This window comes from Sinohyriopsis cumingii, chromosome 13 (genome assembly GCF_028554795.1).
Source record: "Sinohyriopsis cumingii isolate HCF-2022 chromosome 13, ASM2855479v2, whole genome shotgun sequence".
In the NCBI taxonomy this organism is placed as follows: domain Eukaryota; kingdom Metazoa; phylum Mollusca; class Bivalvia; order Unionida; family Unionidae; genus Sinohyriopsis; species Sinohyriopsis cumingii.
In genome coordinates, this window is record NC_142973.1 from 3,656,268 (window position 1) to 3,673,688 (window position 17,421).

Consider the following 17,421-nt stretch of genomic DNA (forward strand, 5'->3'; position numbering starts at 1 on the left):
AATAAATGAGTGACATGCTTTTTTTCAAACAGTTTGCATCAAACATAAGAGACTGGAGTTTGAAGATCACTGTTGGTTAAACTAGTCTGTTGATTACAAAATATGTTTCATTAAATTTTGCCATATAAAGTCAACTTTATGCCTAGTGGTGGTGGAATGCAGAGGAGTAGACTGTAATAATTGTTAATTAATACTTATAATTCCTTATTGACCATATGAGGTAAAAATTTTAACTTTTGTTCACAGTCTGAAAGAATTTGCTGAAATACAGGTAAGAAAGTATAACTTCTTTTGGGCTGTAACTTGATTCTTTGGGACTCTAAACTCATGGTTTGTTAACAACAAGAAAATTGAAAAAAATTCACCATGTTAGTATGGCAGCTACAATTAAACTTCTGTTTTGACGTGTCTTTCTCATTTTACTTACCCTCATGGATCTAAATTTGGTAGGTTTGATTAAGACAAAATTTGATTTGAGACTTATTCGCATAAAGTTTTGGCAACATAGCAAAAATATTTAACAAATGCAGTTCATCATTTACTTGTCAAAAGAGGCATGTTGTTTCTGATTTTAGTGTACATTCATACAATTTATTAGAAAATATTATCTGTTTTTGTTCTTTGTTATTCAGGAAGTACTCTGCTGCAGGAAATATGTTGCGGTCAGTTTCGACAGAGGAGGATGTACCTGAAAAGCCATCACATATCAACACCAAGATAAGAGGAGTTATTTACAAGATCCTCAGGAAACCACCAGCATCAGCCGCAAATGTTGAGGTGGATGCTAATATTTCAGGTATAATCAAGTATGAAATGTGTTTTGTCCATTAGCACAATAGGCAACAATGGCAGCTTTTTCTGTGTGTCCTTTTCTCAGAATTATGTTTAATTGGCTCATCGGGTTTACAGAAATGCAATATGCACAAAAGAGATGTTGATATACATGCGTGTACACCTCTCCCTCGATAACTCGCACATAACAGGGTCCACAAACATAGACCGCACTATAAGCGAGGTGCGAGTTAAAGAGGGACCTCCAAAAATTGAAAACAAATCGCTTTGACATCGAGTAAACCGTGGGGGGGGGCAGCGTTAGGGAACTGGGCTGTTTAATGACTGAATCCTCATTTTACAATCACGTTGATAATAATATTTAATAATGCGCTTTTTCTTATGAAGTTGTTCGTTATTCTGTTTAAATAACATTTTTTTCTCTCAAAATATCCAACATATGAAAGATCGTTCCAACTGGTTTGAACAACTATCACGTGTACGCGAAACATCTGTGTATTACGTCACTGCTTTTTGTTTTCTTGATGAGTCTGGTTCCCGTAGTGGTATTTAATAGTATCTTGCCAAATCGGTAGTCCACAATCTGGGAACTAGACTAACTGTTGATACACCACCAAACAAGCTTCCATTTTTTCAAAAACATGCGACATTTATTTCGTGACACATCTACGTCGAAACTCAATTTTTTTAATGTTCAATTAGTACAATGTTAATGTCGTGATTTCATTGGAAGTAATAATGAAATTTCTTATCATCCCTGAGGATATCTCTAAATGCCAGTTCAAGAATTCTCTGAAACTCACTTGCCCACAATGGTCCGTATCTGTGAAATCAAGCTCTTTATTTTGCAAAGTATTCTTTTCGCTTTCCTGCCTTGTTATCTTTGATCAGTTATGAAAGAGTCGGTTAATTTAAGGTAGTTTCTGTTACATACACAGTAATGTTTATTACAGTGTTCGATTGATCAAATGAAGTGAGTTCATATGACAGGCCACTAGATTTTAAGTTAGTCCGATTTTTGTGCCTTTTAACTTTTCTTTTATTCCACCTCCTTTTTTTAATTCAAAGACATAATTAACGTGATGATATAAAGGAGGCCAGCTTTTAATTCAGTGCAACAGTACAACAAATACTTCCACAAGTCAGTTATCAAAACATGATCGGCATTTAATTAGACGCTCGAGGACATAGCTGTTATGCTAGATTGACACATTTTATGTTTAATTACAAGAGGACACATTGCACTTATGACGATTGCACTTAAAAGGAACTAAATGATGGAACTAGAACACAAATTTCAATTGATAAAAGAGTTATTTAATTTGTATTTATTTATTAAAGTACTGCCTCCACTTGGCGTAAGTGACATTTTCATTGATCAAAATTTCCTTACATATTGTTAATTGCGGTGTACTAGGAATGTTGTTTGGAAAGAAAATGTAAAAAATTGTATGAGTTATTTTTAAGTTGGATATTTCATAGTGTTGATTAAAATTTCCAGGTCATATCTACCGTTTTCAACGATAAAACGAGCGATACATCAAAGTTTCTGTTACCAATTTTGATTGCAATTTTCTTCAAGTTCAACAAATAGGGATAATTTTTTTTGGTATTTTCGGGTTTAAAAAATGGGATCCACGCATGACACTGCGTTATAAGCAGGTTCGCGAGTTATCAGGACGCGAGTTATCAAGGGAGTGATGTATCAATATTTAAATAATGTTTGGTTTATTCTGTGCAATTGTTGACATAAATTTTACCCTTTTATTTAATATAGTATAATTAAGCCAATTCTCATTCATATACACTCAGAATTTAATAATTTTGTCATGCCTGTACTGATCACATTGGTTGTACTCCATTCCTTCTTTGTAAGATTTTCAGAAAAGGACAATGTTTTATGCTTCATAATTAAGCCAAGTATCTTTTCCTAATTTGTTTGTAGGTGGCAGCCAAAGTGGCTCAGTGGTTAGTTTGCTACACAAAGAATTGGTTGCCTGTTACCTGTCATAGTGTTTTTCCATTGAATAGATTCCCTGATTACATTAATGTATGGAAAATAAACTCAGGCTCCTGAATCCCACCCTTCCAAATAATAAAACTTTTCTATCAGTACGACATATAGTTAAGGGAAGAAACTCTTGCCTATTACCTCCCCTTTACCACTGCATGGTGACTTGAGTTTTCAGCCTCAGATCAACACTATCAATATAGTCCTGCAAATCCTCCAGAAATCCTATGAATATCTTCTTGATTTCAACCCATCCATCAAGAAAGTGTGTATATCAGAGTATACTAAGGTTTTTACTACAAGTGGTAATCATTATTTTTTTGTGTGCTTTTGATCAATGTTTATGTGAATTCTTTCACATTTGTGGACTTTGTGCTTCAGCATAGTATCTTTGATGTGTATTGTTGGCAGTTTATTTGTACTCAGGGCATATATATTTCTGCTTAAGTAATGTATGTTGCTATGCTTGGTGAAAACTTTAATTTTCCATCTTTTGGTCTTTCTTGTTCTTTCAGTTAAACAGTGGTTATGATATGGAGTAAGTATAAGAAGTATAAAGCTAACGAGGCTGCACATTGTTTCATGCTTGCACAACAGTGTTCATTTCCCAGCATGCAGTGTGTGTATATTATGGTCAGAATATCTTGAATCCGTGGCATTGTGGAAAAGCATCAGTAGCAAGATGACATGTGCAAAGTATTGTATGGAGCACTGTGATGTCTTGAGCCTTTACCCAAAGATGGTATTGATTGCTTGCATAGTGAGGGACATTCTGTTGGTAACCCCTTCCAAATTAGATGTACAATGCTGTGATAATTACCTTTGGCGCATTGGAGAAACCACGGATTGCAGAGTTGCTGTACCTATTGTCTGTCCAGATGCTGTTAGAGCTGATGTGTTTACTGATACAGGAAGTGAAGTGATGCTGCAGTTGCTGGCCTTTGAATAGGTTTGTCTGCATGACTGTTACAAGGCTCTATATAGAAAGTAGAGCATATATAAGAAGGTCCCTCCATCTCCTTTATCTAGGCAGACCAGTGGGCATAAATGTTTGAGCATGGCCTTCAGGCCAGATTCTGAGCACATGGTGTATTTTTCAGATCTTGGTGATCCATTTCAGCATTCTTTCATGCTGTGCACTGCAGCTTTGGCGGTTGACCAGACAGTTCAGTTATTTGGAAGGGCATGTCTGTTGTCTAGTGACTGGAGGTACATCACTTTGAAAAGCCATGTCAAAAATTGGTTGATAGTGCCATCGTATATGGAAGAATACAGGATCGAATTGACCGATCTGTCTCTTTTGCCAACCATCATAACAGGTGGTTCCAGAGCCAACCATCTAACTGATTGTCCAACCCATAGCCATGCATAATACTTAAGTAGCCAGCCATACTAGCAATAGCAAGACCTGCCTGGACAACCCAGTCTTTGAGTCATTTGTTTGTGGCTCCATTCGAGTGATTTCATGATCCATTTAAAAACAATGGCAATAGTTTGTCCATGTCAGTGGGGATGTTCTACACTGATATGGATGAAGACCCTGATAAGAATAACCCACAATGTGAGTATGGGGATAACCTTGACCCACTTAGAGCCTGCTATGGAATGGACTGAATAAAAACAGCTGATGAGGAAAGAGATCATGTGTTGCTGACTTCAGAATGTCTAACTATGAGCATCATTAGAGTTGGAAGAGGAGGACAAACATCTCTCCAACTGCCTGCTGCCATAATAAGTGAAAATAAGGGAAATGTCAATCACATTATTATAAAACCCTTGAACACCACCTCTTGAATGCAAGAATTCTAGTTGATGTCTTGCTCAGCTTAAAACTGGAGTCACCTTGGTCTGTATGGTATTTAAATGAAAAGATGAACTTTTCATCTTTTTGGGAGTGCTGGATTCAGGGGATAGTAGAGTTAGTTTCCCTGATTGTCATTATGTAAGTGTTCTTGGATGAAAATAATTTTCTAAACAATTTGCACATTCAGGGCAAGGCAGCTTACTCAGTTTGCCCTAAAAAGTCGTTCATGTGCAGATATTCAGTTAAAAAGTGAACAGTTATTCAGACATTGTTTGTAGGATTTAAGAATTTTTAATGGGAACTATTTTGTTAGCATTTGTTTTTAATACATGTATGCATGTTATTATGGACACACACAAAAATTTAAACTGGGAAACTCATTTTTTGTATATCACATTGTCTTGAAAATTGTTGCTTTTTCAAATATCTGAAAGATGGTTATCTCTTAACAGACCCTGGCAGTATTCATATGAGCCTGCTTGACCTTGAGAAACCAACTAATGATGACAACAAAAAATGGCCAACATGCTTTGTCACACAGTATACCCAGCTGACTCTCCGCACTTTCCGAGAATCTCGGAAAAGAATCCTGGAAAAGATGAAAATCCTGGAGAACCTCTTGATCTGTGCCATTGTATGTCTCATCTACTTCCAGCTGCCAAGAACTGAAGAAACTCTACGGGATAGGATGGGGGCAGTATGCAGTTACTTTCTTTCAATCATATGTTGTGCGTAACTGTACTTTAGAGAGTACAGAATTTGAACCAAATTTTAATGAGGAAGCTGTGTTATTGAAAATAATTTCTCTGTTGCATATATTTTTTGATAACATTGATATTAGGAATTAACTTAACTCTTTACCATCTGCAAATACTAGCTGCTCTCCCAACAAAGCCTGCCAAGCTGCCTGCCTTCTAGCAGATGTTTGTAGGCTAAACCCCATTGCATCATACGGCTAACTGAGTGAGAGATACTTGAGTTAGTGCACATGTTGTCTATGTTTTGTATATTAATCTTGCCCCATGTAGGCTATGTAATTTAATGAGAAATAAAATTTTAAACACTCACCAAAGTTTATTCTGGATTCGTGGCCAAGATCTAGTTGTCATTCATTGTTAATAATAAATTGATCATTCACACAATACCAAACAGTTCAGTTTTGGCAGAATAATTCCTCAGATTATTCAGTTACGATTCTGTCAGATTCTGATTTTGTAGTCATATAAAATTTTATATAGGCAGACTTCAGTTTGAAGACCATTATGTCTAAATCATGACTGATTGTAATCCCTTATGATTGTATATATATCTGCTTGTATTACAGAACCAACTGAATATTGACCAGTCAGATTCACATTGGCTAAGTGGCTTTGAATATTGACCAATCAGATTAACATTGGCTAACTGGCCTTGAATATTGACCAGTCAGATTCACATTGGCTAAGTGGCCTTGAATATTGACCAATCAGATTAACATTGGCTAACTGGCCTTGAATATTGACCAATCACATTCACATTGGCTAAGTGGCCTTGAATATTGACCAATCAGATTCACATTGGCTAAGTGCCCTTGAATATTAACCAATCAGATTCATATAGGCTAAGTGCCCTTGAATATTGACCAATCAGATTCACATTGGCTAAGTGCTTTTGAATATTGACCAATCAGATTCACATTGGCTAAGTGCCCTTGAATATTGACCAATCAGATTCACATTGGCTAAGTGGCCTTGAATATTGACCAATCAGATTCACATTGGCTAAGTGCCCTTGAATATTGACCTATCAGATTCACATTGGCTAAGTGCACTTGAATATTGACCAATCAGATTCACATTGGCTAAGTGGCCTTGAATATTGACCAATCAGATTCATATTGGCTAAGTGCTTTTGAATTTAGACCTATCAAATTCACATTGGCTAAGTGCCCTAATTTACCTTAGAAAGTGGAAGAAAGATGTTCAACAAAAACACATGCTGCAAAAATTAAAACAGGATATGCAATGTATCAACAACAAATGAATACCAAGTATTTGCAGTCTTTTCTCTATGGGCTTAAGCATGCTGGTAAAAATGATTGTAAGACACACTTTGACTGTACCAGTGAGATTTATTTTTATCAGATAGAAATTGTAAGTGTTCCTTCTTTTACGTTTGGTTTTCAGAATTTAAAGTTAACATTCCTATTTCATATCAGTCAAGGTTGGCATCTCAGCATTCACTCCCTTTCCTCTCTATATCCTTCAAGAGAAACAAGGTTCAAAGACCCAGTTCATACTTTCAGGTGCTACCTTAAATGAACTGAAAGCATTCTGGTGAATTCGGAAAAGCAAGACATTACTCCCCTGTCTTTTTTCTTCTTTGCTGAAGTGAGTGTTTCACTCTGTGTATTTTGAAATCTGACACAGTATCAGCTTATAAGATTGGAGTCATCTCTTTGAGCCTTGCATTCAGTGCAACTTGAATTCAAGACATTATTAAGGCTCTTAACAGGCACACACAGTGGACTGTCTCCAGCTTTTATCTAAATCATGTAGCTTTGTAGAGAAGAAAACTGTATCTGGTAGTATCAGTGACAGTTGCCCAGATGTCCACTAAATCTAAACGCCAGTAAAACCACATCATGGGCTTTGGCTTCAGATTTGTACTGGATTTGCTTAGAATGTTTCATTGATTAGGAAATGCCATACATTTCTTCATACTGTTTAATTGTGTTTGTGATAATCACGTTTTTCTAGTTATTATCCCTTATTTTTGCTGATTTTCAGTAGGTGGTTCTATCCTTTGCATGAGCACCCATACCATTATGTCCTTTGAGTAGTGATTAAGGTAGAGGTTGAATGTTCATGCCTTTCTTTTTCCTCATACCTATTCTCATGATGTTAGTGTGATTGAGTAATGTATTTAATGGCGAAATAAAATTTTTATCATAATTTATATTTCTCCTTGAATACTTACCTGATCACTTTATGATTAGGCCCACAGAACACAAATATGAGTATCCTTGTTCATGTATCACTCAAGCTTAAACTACTGGATAATCATCTGGTTTACAGGTTGCCAGTTAGTGGGGGCCCCAAGTGGCCGAGTGGTCTAAAGCGCTCACCATTACGGATCACTGCCATCTCACCTCTGTCTGTGTCTCGGATTTGGCTAATGTGGTTATGTGAGAAAGCTTGCCAGTAGCTTCTCGTGGGTCGGTGGTTCTTTCCAGGGTTTTTCCGGGTTCTTCCTCCACCATTAATACTGGCCGCCATATATAGCCTATCTTGTGCTGAAAAAATGGCGTTAAACCCTACAACAACAACAAAAAAAGCCAGTTAGTGACTGCAAGGGGAGGTAATTATAGTATCTTGGATGAGTTTCATTACAAAGATACTATTTTTATAGTCACTATTGTATATACTGGTAGTTGGGAAAGATTAATTATTTTGTCATTCTGGTTTAGGCTAGGTTAAGGAAGTAGCAAACATGAATTCCTAATATGTTGTCAGGTAATTATCTCAGAGAAATATAATTTACTATTAAAATGTGTTGTTTGAAAATAACAGTATGGTTTTTAAGCATCATTTACTCACTGCAAATTTTATGATTTAAAATAATACACTGTATTTGATGAAGTTTTCATAAATGGTATTTTTGCAGTTTTCATGGTCAGATTAAAAATCACAAACATTGAGCTTCGCAGAGATTTAGGAAGTAAAGCCATTTATGCTTACAGATTCAAAAAATTAGGCACATAGAATCTACCAAAGTAATGAATTTGACAAAATTATGCAAATCAGAAATGTCCTCAGTTTTCTTTTGTCTGCTTTGACTTCCTATCTTCAGAATGGTTTGGTGAAATTAAAGCTACTTACACCTCGTTTTGATGTTATATGGCAAAATTTAAGAATGGTGTTGCATAGCATCATCACGCAGTGTCCCTTGTCTGTCCCTGCTCATCAGTCATACCAGCATACAGATCAGTATTAAATTGTATGTTTAATGCATGGCAAATATTATCTTAAGGTACTTTGCTTTATACATTATTTGTACATTATTTTTTTATATTGTTGATACTATTATGACTCTATGGTCTTAAACAAAGCAATAGAAGATCGTGAACACCAACAAGATTTGTAAAATTCAACAAATAATTTATTTCCCTAGAATACAAAGGGAAAATTCTAAATGAACTTGCAGTAATGCGAATTAAATCCCACATACTCCATAAAGTTTTTCACAAATTCTAATGAATACAATTCAGATTAAACTCCAGTGGTATTCCAAATAAGATCCAATGCTGAATGTGTTGATGCGCCTGTAGTCTTGAATGTACTAATGTACAGATGGCCTGAAGTGTTATGATGTGCCAACAGTTTTTTGATAAATCATAACAATATAATCCAAGATATCCTTGTCTGAATTCATTATAATTCCAGATGAATGTCTTTGTCCACGATTAGCATTTACCCTTTTGTAATTCCAGAGAATAATAACGTGAATAAATAATTTTGGCCCAAATGAAATACTGAATGCAACAAATGATTCTGCTTCAAGATCTTGCAGCGTGAATGAATAATTTCTTGATAAACAAGGTTATATATTTTAAAAAAAACAACTAACGCACAATAATCCAAGCTATAAATAGACAAGGTATTTACTAAAATTATAATACAGAACATGGTAAACATAATATACTTGATTCAGACCAAGATAATGATCCTAATATTTAACCCACACATCAGGTATATAGCGAGTTGTTTTACCTGACTAAACATCAGGTGTATATTGAGTTGTTTTACCTAAGCATCTGTTATATAGTGAGTTGTTTTTTCCTGTCTGAGCATCAGGTGTATAGTGAGTTGTTGTACCTGACTAAACATCAGTTGTATAGTGAGTTGTTTTACCTGACTAAACATCAGTTGTATAGTGAGTTGTTGTACCTGACTAAACTTCAGTTGTATAGTGAGTTGTTTTACCTGACTACAGATATGGTTCTGAATGATATTCAGAATTGTTATTCAGAATAAATGTGTATCCTGTTTGCCTGTTGACTGAATTTAGAGTTTAGAGGTCAGATTCATAGAAACCATTTAATTGTATCGGAGTAAATTTCTAATATGAAGAGAGGGAAAATCTCATGGATATTTGTAGCATGTACAATCACGGTTCCCCAAATGTTGAACCAAATATTTCTGGATTAGAAGAAAGAAAATAAAAATTTTATGTGATATCAAATACTTTGCTATATTATGAAATCAGTTCATTTTAAGAACATTTATTTTCAGGTGTTTTTCATTTCTGCTCACTGGGGATTCATTCCTTTGTTTGATGCTGTAACATCATGTAAGTTAAATACAATAAACCTACATTTATTTGCATTGTAAATTCTTTGATTTCTTAATGTCCATCTATATAGTTGCTGTGTGTGAAAGAAGATGACAAAATATGAATTTTTAAATTTTTAAATTTCCAGATAGATTTCACTTATGATTTCAGAAGTGTTTGCAGTGTTATATCTTTCTGTCAGTTTCATATAAATTGCCTTTATTGTCATTTTTAAATGTCTTTTTGGCCAATAATAATCTTTTTTATGTTTTTCATCTTGCATTGTTTGAAAGTGTTTTGTGTTCCTTGTGCTAATTTTCAAAGGATTTTGCTCCTTGTTCAGCAGACTGTGCTTCTTTTCTTTGTACCCCTTCATACTCAATGGTATTTAGGGTAAGTATACCGGATGCTTGGCTTGAAGGATAGACCCTTCACCCCTCCTAATGGAGAAAAAGTGTCTGTGTGCAAGTCATGACTTCCTAGAATGGATGAGCAGCACCCTCTCAAGGATGACATAGTGCCGGTGAGACATTTGTAAGATGACATAGTGCCAGTGACTGACATATGTAAGTCACACAATCTCAATGATGGTTAAAGGCAGGGATCTTGCTTTGATAGCACCAAGGCATGTCTGTCAGATCTTTGATGCTGACCAGTCTTTGATTGTTGACTGGTCACCGGACCATGCCCTTCAAGCAATAGTACACCTATTATTTAGGAATCAGTAATCGCATTGAACCCAGGAGAACAGGTAGTGTTAGTCCCATTTTTCCCTATGAATGATTATGGGATGACACAAACCCTAATTCGGTGTCTCCCTTTCTGCTGAGGGATGCCAGATAGACAGCCTTGTCTAGCCTAATTCAATGTCTTCCTCTCTGCTGAGGGATGCCAGATAGACAGCCTTGTCTAGCCTAATTCAATGTCTCCCTCTCTGCTGAGGGATGCCAGATAGACAGCCTTGTCTAGCCTAATTCAATGTCTCCCTCTCTGTTGAGGTATGCCAGATAGACAGCCTTGTCTAGTCTAATTCAGTGTCTCCCTCTCTGCTGAGGTATGCCAGATAGACAGCCTTGTCTAGCCTAATTCAATGTCTCCCTCTCTGCTGAGGGATGCCAGATAGCCTTGTCTAGCCTAATTCAATGTCTCCCTCTCTGCTGAGGAATGCCAGATAGACAGCCTTGTCTAGCCTAATTCAGTGTCTCCCTCTCTGCTGAGGGATGCCAGATAGACAGCCTTGTCTAGCCTAATTCAATGTCTCCCTCTCTGCTGAGGGATGCCAGATAGACAGCCTTGTCTAGCCTCAGGAGAGGGTTCAGGACAGAATTTCCTTTTCATTCTGAAGAACTCCTTCCAACCTGTTGGGTCAGGTGTTGGAGGAGAAGGAAGTCTAGTTGCCTTCTTCCCCAAATTTGTGCCCAAAGTTTTCTGTGGCTGAGGACACTGAGATTATCTCCCATTTGGAGAGGCTTGCTGGGTCATGCTCTCATTCAGATCTTCTGCTACTCCTGCACCCTGCTAATGGTTCAGAAGCTTTTACAGAATTATCCATGGATCAAGAATCTGCCAGGCAGCATAAGGAATCTTTTTCCTCTTTGTCACTCCAGCTGCTGGTCTCTGCCTCCAGCTATCAGGTTCATTACCTTGCTTGGCCCTTTCTTAAGCCACCTCTCTCTCCCAGACATTTTATGTCTTAATTTTGGATTTCAGCTCGGAACTGGGCTTGTCTCCTGGTAGAAGTCTTGGGGAAATCAGCTGGGACCTGTATCCTTGTAGATGTCATGGAGGCATTGGAGTTTGTGGCTTGAACCTAGTGATGATCACCTTCCATGCTGCTCTCTTTTCAGCTACATGCTTTAGCCTGGTAAAGGAGAAACTGTTTTATCCATCAGTGCTTAAGCACTTGCTGAAGGCTGTGGCAAAAACATCATGTCAGTGGTGCTGTCTGTGGATATTTTCCATCACCACAGGGATGTCTCCTTGGTGACATCTGAAGTCTTGCTGGACCACAGCAAGAATCTTTTGAGAGCTGCTCCACTTGAGGTGGATACATTATTCTGAGGTCTTGTCACCCCTGTATAGTCACATAATTTGAGGAACCAGCAACACCGCTCCCTGGCCATGACTCCATACTAATTGAAGTCAGCCTGAATGTGTGCAGTTACTGATGGACATCCTTACAAGTTTCTAAGACAGGGTCAGCCTCAGCATTTCAATTTATCCATTCAATTTAATCTAAATTAACATAGCTGTTAAATATTATAACTAATGCTTCAAGCACACTTGATAATTAAATCTTCATGAATGCACTCTATTTACAGTACAGTACTAAAGCTCACACTTTATACAGTGTTTAAAATTTAATTACAGTACAGCATTAAAGATCACACTTAAGTGTTTATAAAAACGTATTACAGGGCAGTACTAAAGATTGCACTTCATTGTACATATAAACTAATTACAGTACAGTATTAATTCTCAGTCTTGACTGTGTATATAAGCTAATTACAGTACAGAACTATTTCTCAGTCTTCACTGTACATATAAACTAATTACAGTACAGTACTAATTCTCAGTCTTCACTGTACATATAAACTAATTACAGTACAGTACTAATTCTCGGTCTTCACTGTACATATAAACTAATTACAGTACAGTATTAATTCTCAGTCTTGACTGTGTATATAAACTAATTACAGTACAGTACTAATTCTCGGTCTTCACTGTACATATAAACTAATTACAGTACAGTACTATTTCTCAGTCTTCACTGTACATATAAACTAATTACAGTACAGTACTAATTCTCAGTCTTCACTGTACATATAAACTAATTACAGTACAGTACTAATTCTCAGTCTTCACTGTACATATAAACTAATTACAGTACAGTACTAATTCTCAGTCTTCACTGTACATATAAACTAATTACAGTACAGTACTAATTCTCGGTCTTCACTGTACATATAAACTAATTACAGTACAGTACTAATTCTCAGTCTTCACTGTACATATAAACTAATTACAGTAGAGTACTTAAGCTTCCACTTCACTGTATATCCACTTCACTGTATATCAACTAATCACAGTACAGTACTAAAGCTTGCATGTCACTGTATATATAAATCAGTTACAGTACAGTATTCACACTTTCACACTTCAGTGATTTTTTTAGACAGAAACAGTGAAAGATTTTTTGTCAGTCAAATCTCTTGGTTCACATATTTTTCATGCAAATAATCCTAATATTGTGGAATTACACTTGCACAGCTTTCTCAAAGCCGCAAATAATTAGGTCTGATCTCTCAGACATTTTCTTATGGAAGATAAGTATCCGTTTAGCCTGAATTATGTTCCACTTATACAAAACATTGATCTTCACCAGTGATGTAATTCTTTTCCCTTTGTGTCCTCTATGACCTGATTCTCAAACCATTTGTATCAGTGTGATTTTGTTTACTGTCAGTTCTAGTGGTAGGAGTCTGTCCATAATCCCTTGTGGTTTAGGTAGTCTTCACACTTTGATGTGCTTTGTACAAAGAAAGATTTCCAGATAGTCTTCACACTTTGATGTGCTTTGTACAAAGAAAGATTGCCAGATAGTCTTCACACTTTGATGTGCTTTGTACAAAGAAAGATTGCCAGATAGTCTTCACACTTTGATGTGCTTTGTACAAAGAAAGATTGCCAGATAGTCTTCACACTTTGATGTGCTTTGTACAAAGAAAGATTGCCAGATAGTCTTCACACTTTGATGTGCTTTGTACAAAGAAAGATTGCCAGATAGTCTTCACACTTTGATGTGTTTTGTACAAAGAAAGATTGCCAGATAGTCTTCACACTTTGATGTGCTTTGTACAAAGAAAGATTGCCAGATAGTCTTCACACTTTGATGTGTTTTGTACAAAGAAAGATTGCCAGATAGTCTTCACACTTTGATGTGCTTTGTACAAAGAAAGATTGCCAAATAGTCTTCACACTTTGATGTGCTTTGTACGAAGAAAGATTGCCAGATAGTCTTCACACTTTGATGTGCTTTGTACAAAGAAAGATTGCCACTTGCTGCTGATTGCTAAAGGCAGTGGCCAACTGGTCATGTACTTTTTTCACGTATGAAATGTGGTTTACGTATGAAATGCTGGCATTGTCCAAATAACTTTTTACCACTGTTAAGCCACTGTGTTAACGCCATAATTGTCAGACTGTACTGATGATGCATTTGTATGGACAGTGGTTTAAGTAAAGATCATATAGCTGTACTTCATTAAAGATTGGCTGTGTTTGATATTGAGCACTCAGACTAAAACATGGTGTAATGGATTGACTGTGTTCGATATTGAGCACTCAGACTAAAACATGGTGTAATGGATTGATCTGTGTATGATATTGAGCACTCAGACTAAAACATGGTGTAATGGATTGAGCTGTGTTTGATATTGAGCACTCAGACTAAACATGGTGTAATGGATTGACTGTGTTTGATATTGAGCACTCAGACTAAAACATGGTGTAATGGATTGAGCTGTGTTTGATATTGAGCACTCAGACTAAACATGGTGTAATGGATTGACTGTGTTTGATATTGAGCACTCAGACTAAAACATGGTGTAATGGATTGATGTGTGTTTGATATTGAGCACTCAGACTAAAACATGGTGTAATGGATTGACTGTGTTTGACATTGAGCACTCAGACTAAAACATGGTATAATAGATTGACTGTGTTTGATATTGAGCACTCAGACTAAAACATGGTGTAATGGATTGATGTGTGTTTGATATTGAGCACTCAGACTAAAACATGGTGTAATGGATTGATGTGTGTTTGATATTGAGCACTCAGACTAAAACATGGTGTAATGGATTGACTGTGTTTGACATTGAGCACTCAGACTAAAACATGGTATAATAGATTGACTGTGTTTGATATTGAGCACTCAGACTAAAACATGGTGTAATGGATTGACTGTGTTTGATATTAAGCACTCAGACTAAAACATGGTGTAATGGATTGACTGTGTTTGACATTGAGCACTCAGACTAAAACATGGTATAATAGATTGACTGTGTTTGATATTGAGCACTCAGACTAAAACATGGTGTAATGGATTGATGTGTGTTTGATATTGAGCACTCAGACTAAAACATGGTGTAATGGATTGACTGTGTTTGATATTGAGCACTCAGACTAAAACATGGTGTAATGGATTGATCTGTGTTTGATATTGAGCACTCAGACTAAAACATGGTGTAATGGATTGATGTGTGTTTGATATTGAGCACTCAGACTAAAACATGGTGTAATGGATTGACCATGACAGGTCTTTTATTTGTGTGCATACTGGTAGTAGTAGTATTTTAACTGTTTCAGTGACCATTGTTTGGTGTCAGCATATTTTTGTTGTTTTTGTTCTATGTGGGGTATTTTGTAGAAGTTAATCAAATACCAATAAATATTCAAACTTTGATTGAAGCAAGTCCAACAATTCAGATACCCAAGAAAATGTCTTTTTTCTACAAAAACTCAAAGATATTTACTCATGAAAGTAAACAAAACTGCAATAGAATGTATTTAATTGTACTGTGAGTTAATTTTATAAATAATGTATATCCAGTATCTTTTTTAAGAGATTAATTGAATGTAACAACTTCAAAACTTCCTGTCAATTTAAGAGCAAAGGAATGTATAAATGATATGGTAAGTAAAAAACTTTCAGATGGAAGGAAAAGCAAAGTCACAAAGTATATGAGAAGAGACATACATTAGTTTATTTGATAATCATTTAGCATTCCACAAATTAATAATATGTTAATTAATAATATATTTGTAATTGCAGTTCCTATGGAGAGGGTTGTCATCAATAAGGAGAGAAGTGCAGGATGGTACCGACTCTCTGCATACTATTGTGCTAAGATGACCAGTGAATTATTGCTAATTATTATTCAGCCTACTGTCTTTGTTGTGATTGCTTACTGGGTCATTGGGTTGAATGGTATTGCTGCCTTCTTTGCCACCTTGGGAACAGTGTTTATTGATTCCATTGCAGGACAGGTAAATGACTGGAAGTCAAATTATTTAGCAATATAAAACATTACAAAAAACAATAAAGATTCATTAAAGAAAAACAAAAGAAAATTTAAATGGAAATGTGCCAAACCTTCAGAAATTGTATGCAATGATTCCTAACATATGTTAAAAAAATTCATATAAATCCTTTTTCATGGGTTCAGAAGGTGTGCAGCTCAAAAGAACTAATTTCTGGATAACTGACAGACTTGGTTGACTTCTTCCAAATATTCCAGTTTCCTTCACATGAAATGCTACCAAACGCTAAGAGCTGAGATGGGAGGTGGGCCATGAGGACTTAGCAATATACTGTCATATCACTAATTTTCATGGGTATCAATTTTTATGGGGCATCAATTTTCATGGGGTATCAATTTTTATGGGGCATCAATTTTCATGGGGTATCAATTTTCATGGAATTTGTTGTTGCCCTGAACAACAAATTTAAAGACCCAACAAAAAGTTAGCAGCATCTGAAAGTCTTCTGCCACTCATGTTTTACTCTGTTTCATTACTAGAGATCAACAAAGCTTTGTGTTAAGTCAACATCATTTCTGTAATCTAGTAAAAAAACAAACAGTGTATTGCTTGAAGAACAATTACTATTGAAAGACTGAATATACACTAATTACCACAGAATAGTGAAGCTCACACTTCACTGACTTCAGGATCAAACCCATGAATCAGAATTGTGTCAAACCAGTTGGCTGGCACAAACAGATGTTGTCGGGTAAATAACCCTGAAAAAGTCATGGATAATGAGGTCTGATCTTTCAGTGTGAGCCACAATTATTCATTCAGCATGAATCTGCTTTATTAATAAGGTTTCAGATAAATCTAGTGGCTGAAGTTGGTTCATACATGAGGCAAGCTCAGAGCAAGGAATAATTCCATTGTTGTTTAATTTAGATAGCATCTTTGTACTTTGATGTTCTCTGAAGACATCAGATGGTGAATATTGTTTGCTAATTGCAAGGATCAGCTGGTCATATTTTTAAGTTCACATGTGGAATGATGACATTATCCAAAATGATGGGTATCTAAGTTGAATTTCCACTTTTCATCCACAGTCTTAATGCCATGGTTGTTAGAAAGTAATTGATGGTACAACTTTATTGACTGTGTTTAAAGGAAGAGATCATGTACATGTACTTTAATAACTTATTAGCTTAGTGTTGTTTCCCATAATGGCTTGCTTTAGTCTTGAGTGTGAATTATCTTGACAGGTGTTTGATTTGTGCTCATACAGGTTGTGGTATTGCTTTCTCCATTAATGTGTCCATCATTTGTTGTTGTAGTTTTGTTCTTTTCTGTTCTTTATTTGGGGGATTTGTTGATGTTAGTCCATGAAATTAAATACCGGCAGAGAGTTAGTACCCATGAAAATGTCTTTTTTTAAAACAAAACCAAGAAAATTGAGACCCACTGAAATAAA

General features: G+C 36.0%; 1 protein-coding gene across 1 annotated transcript in view; it reads left to right on the forward strand.

The window, feature by feature from the left end:
• Nucleotides 1-17,421, forward strand: part of LOC149784857 (uncharacterized) — a 75,443-nt gene that overhangs the window by 38,644 nt on the left and 19,378 nt on the right. Inside the window, exons 9-12 of the mRNA XM_089978431.1 lie at nt 633-796; nt 5,060-5,304; nt 9,881-9,938; nt 15,757-15,971. Of these exons, the coding sequence (XP_089834557.1) occupies nt 633-796; nt 5,060-5,304; nt 9,881-9,938; nt 15,757-15,971 (682 nt within the window). The remainder of the gene's footprint in view (nt 1-632; nt 797-5,059; nt 5,305-9,880; nt 9,939-15,756; nt 15,972-17,421) is intronic.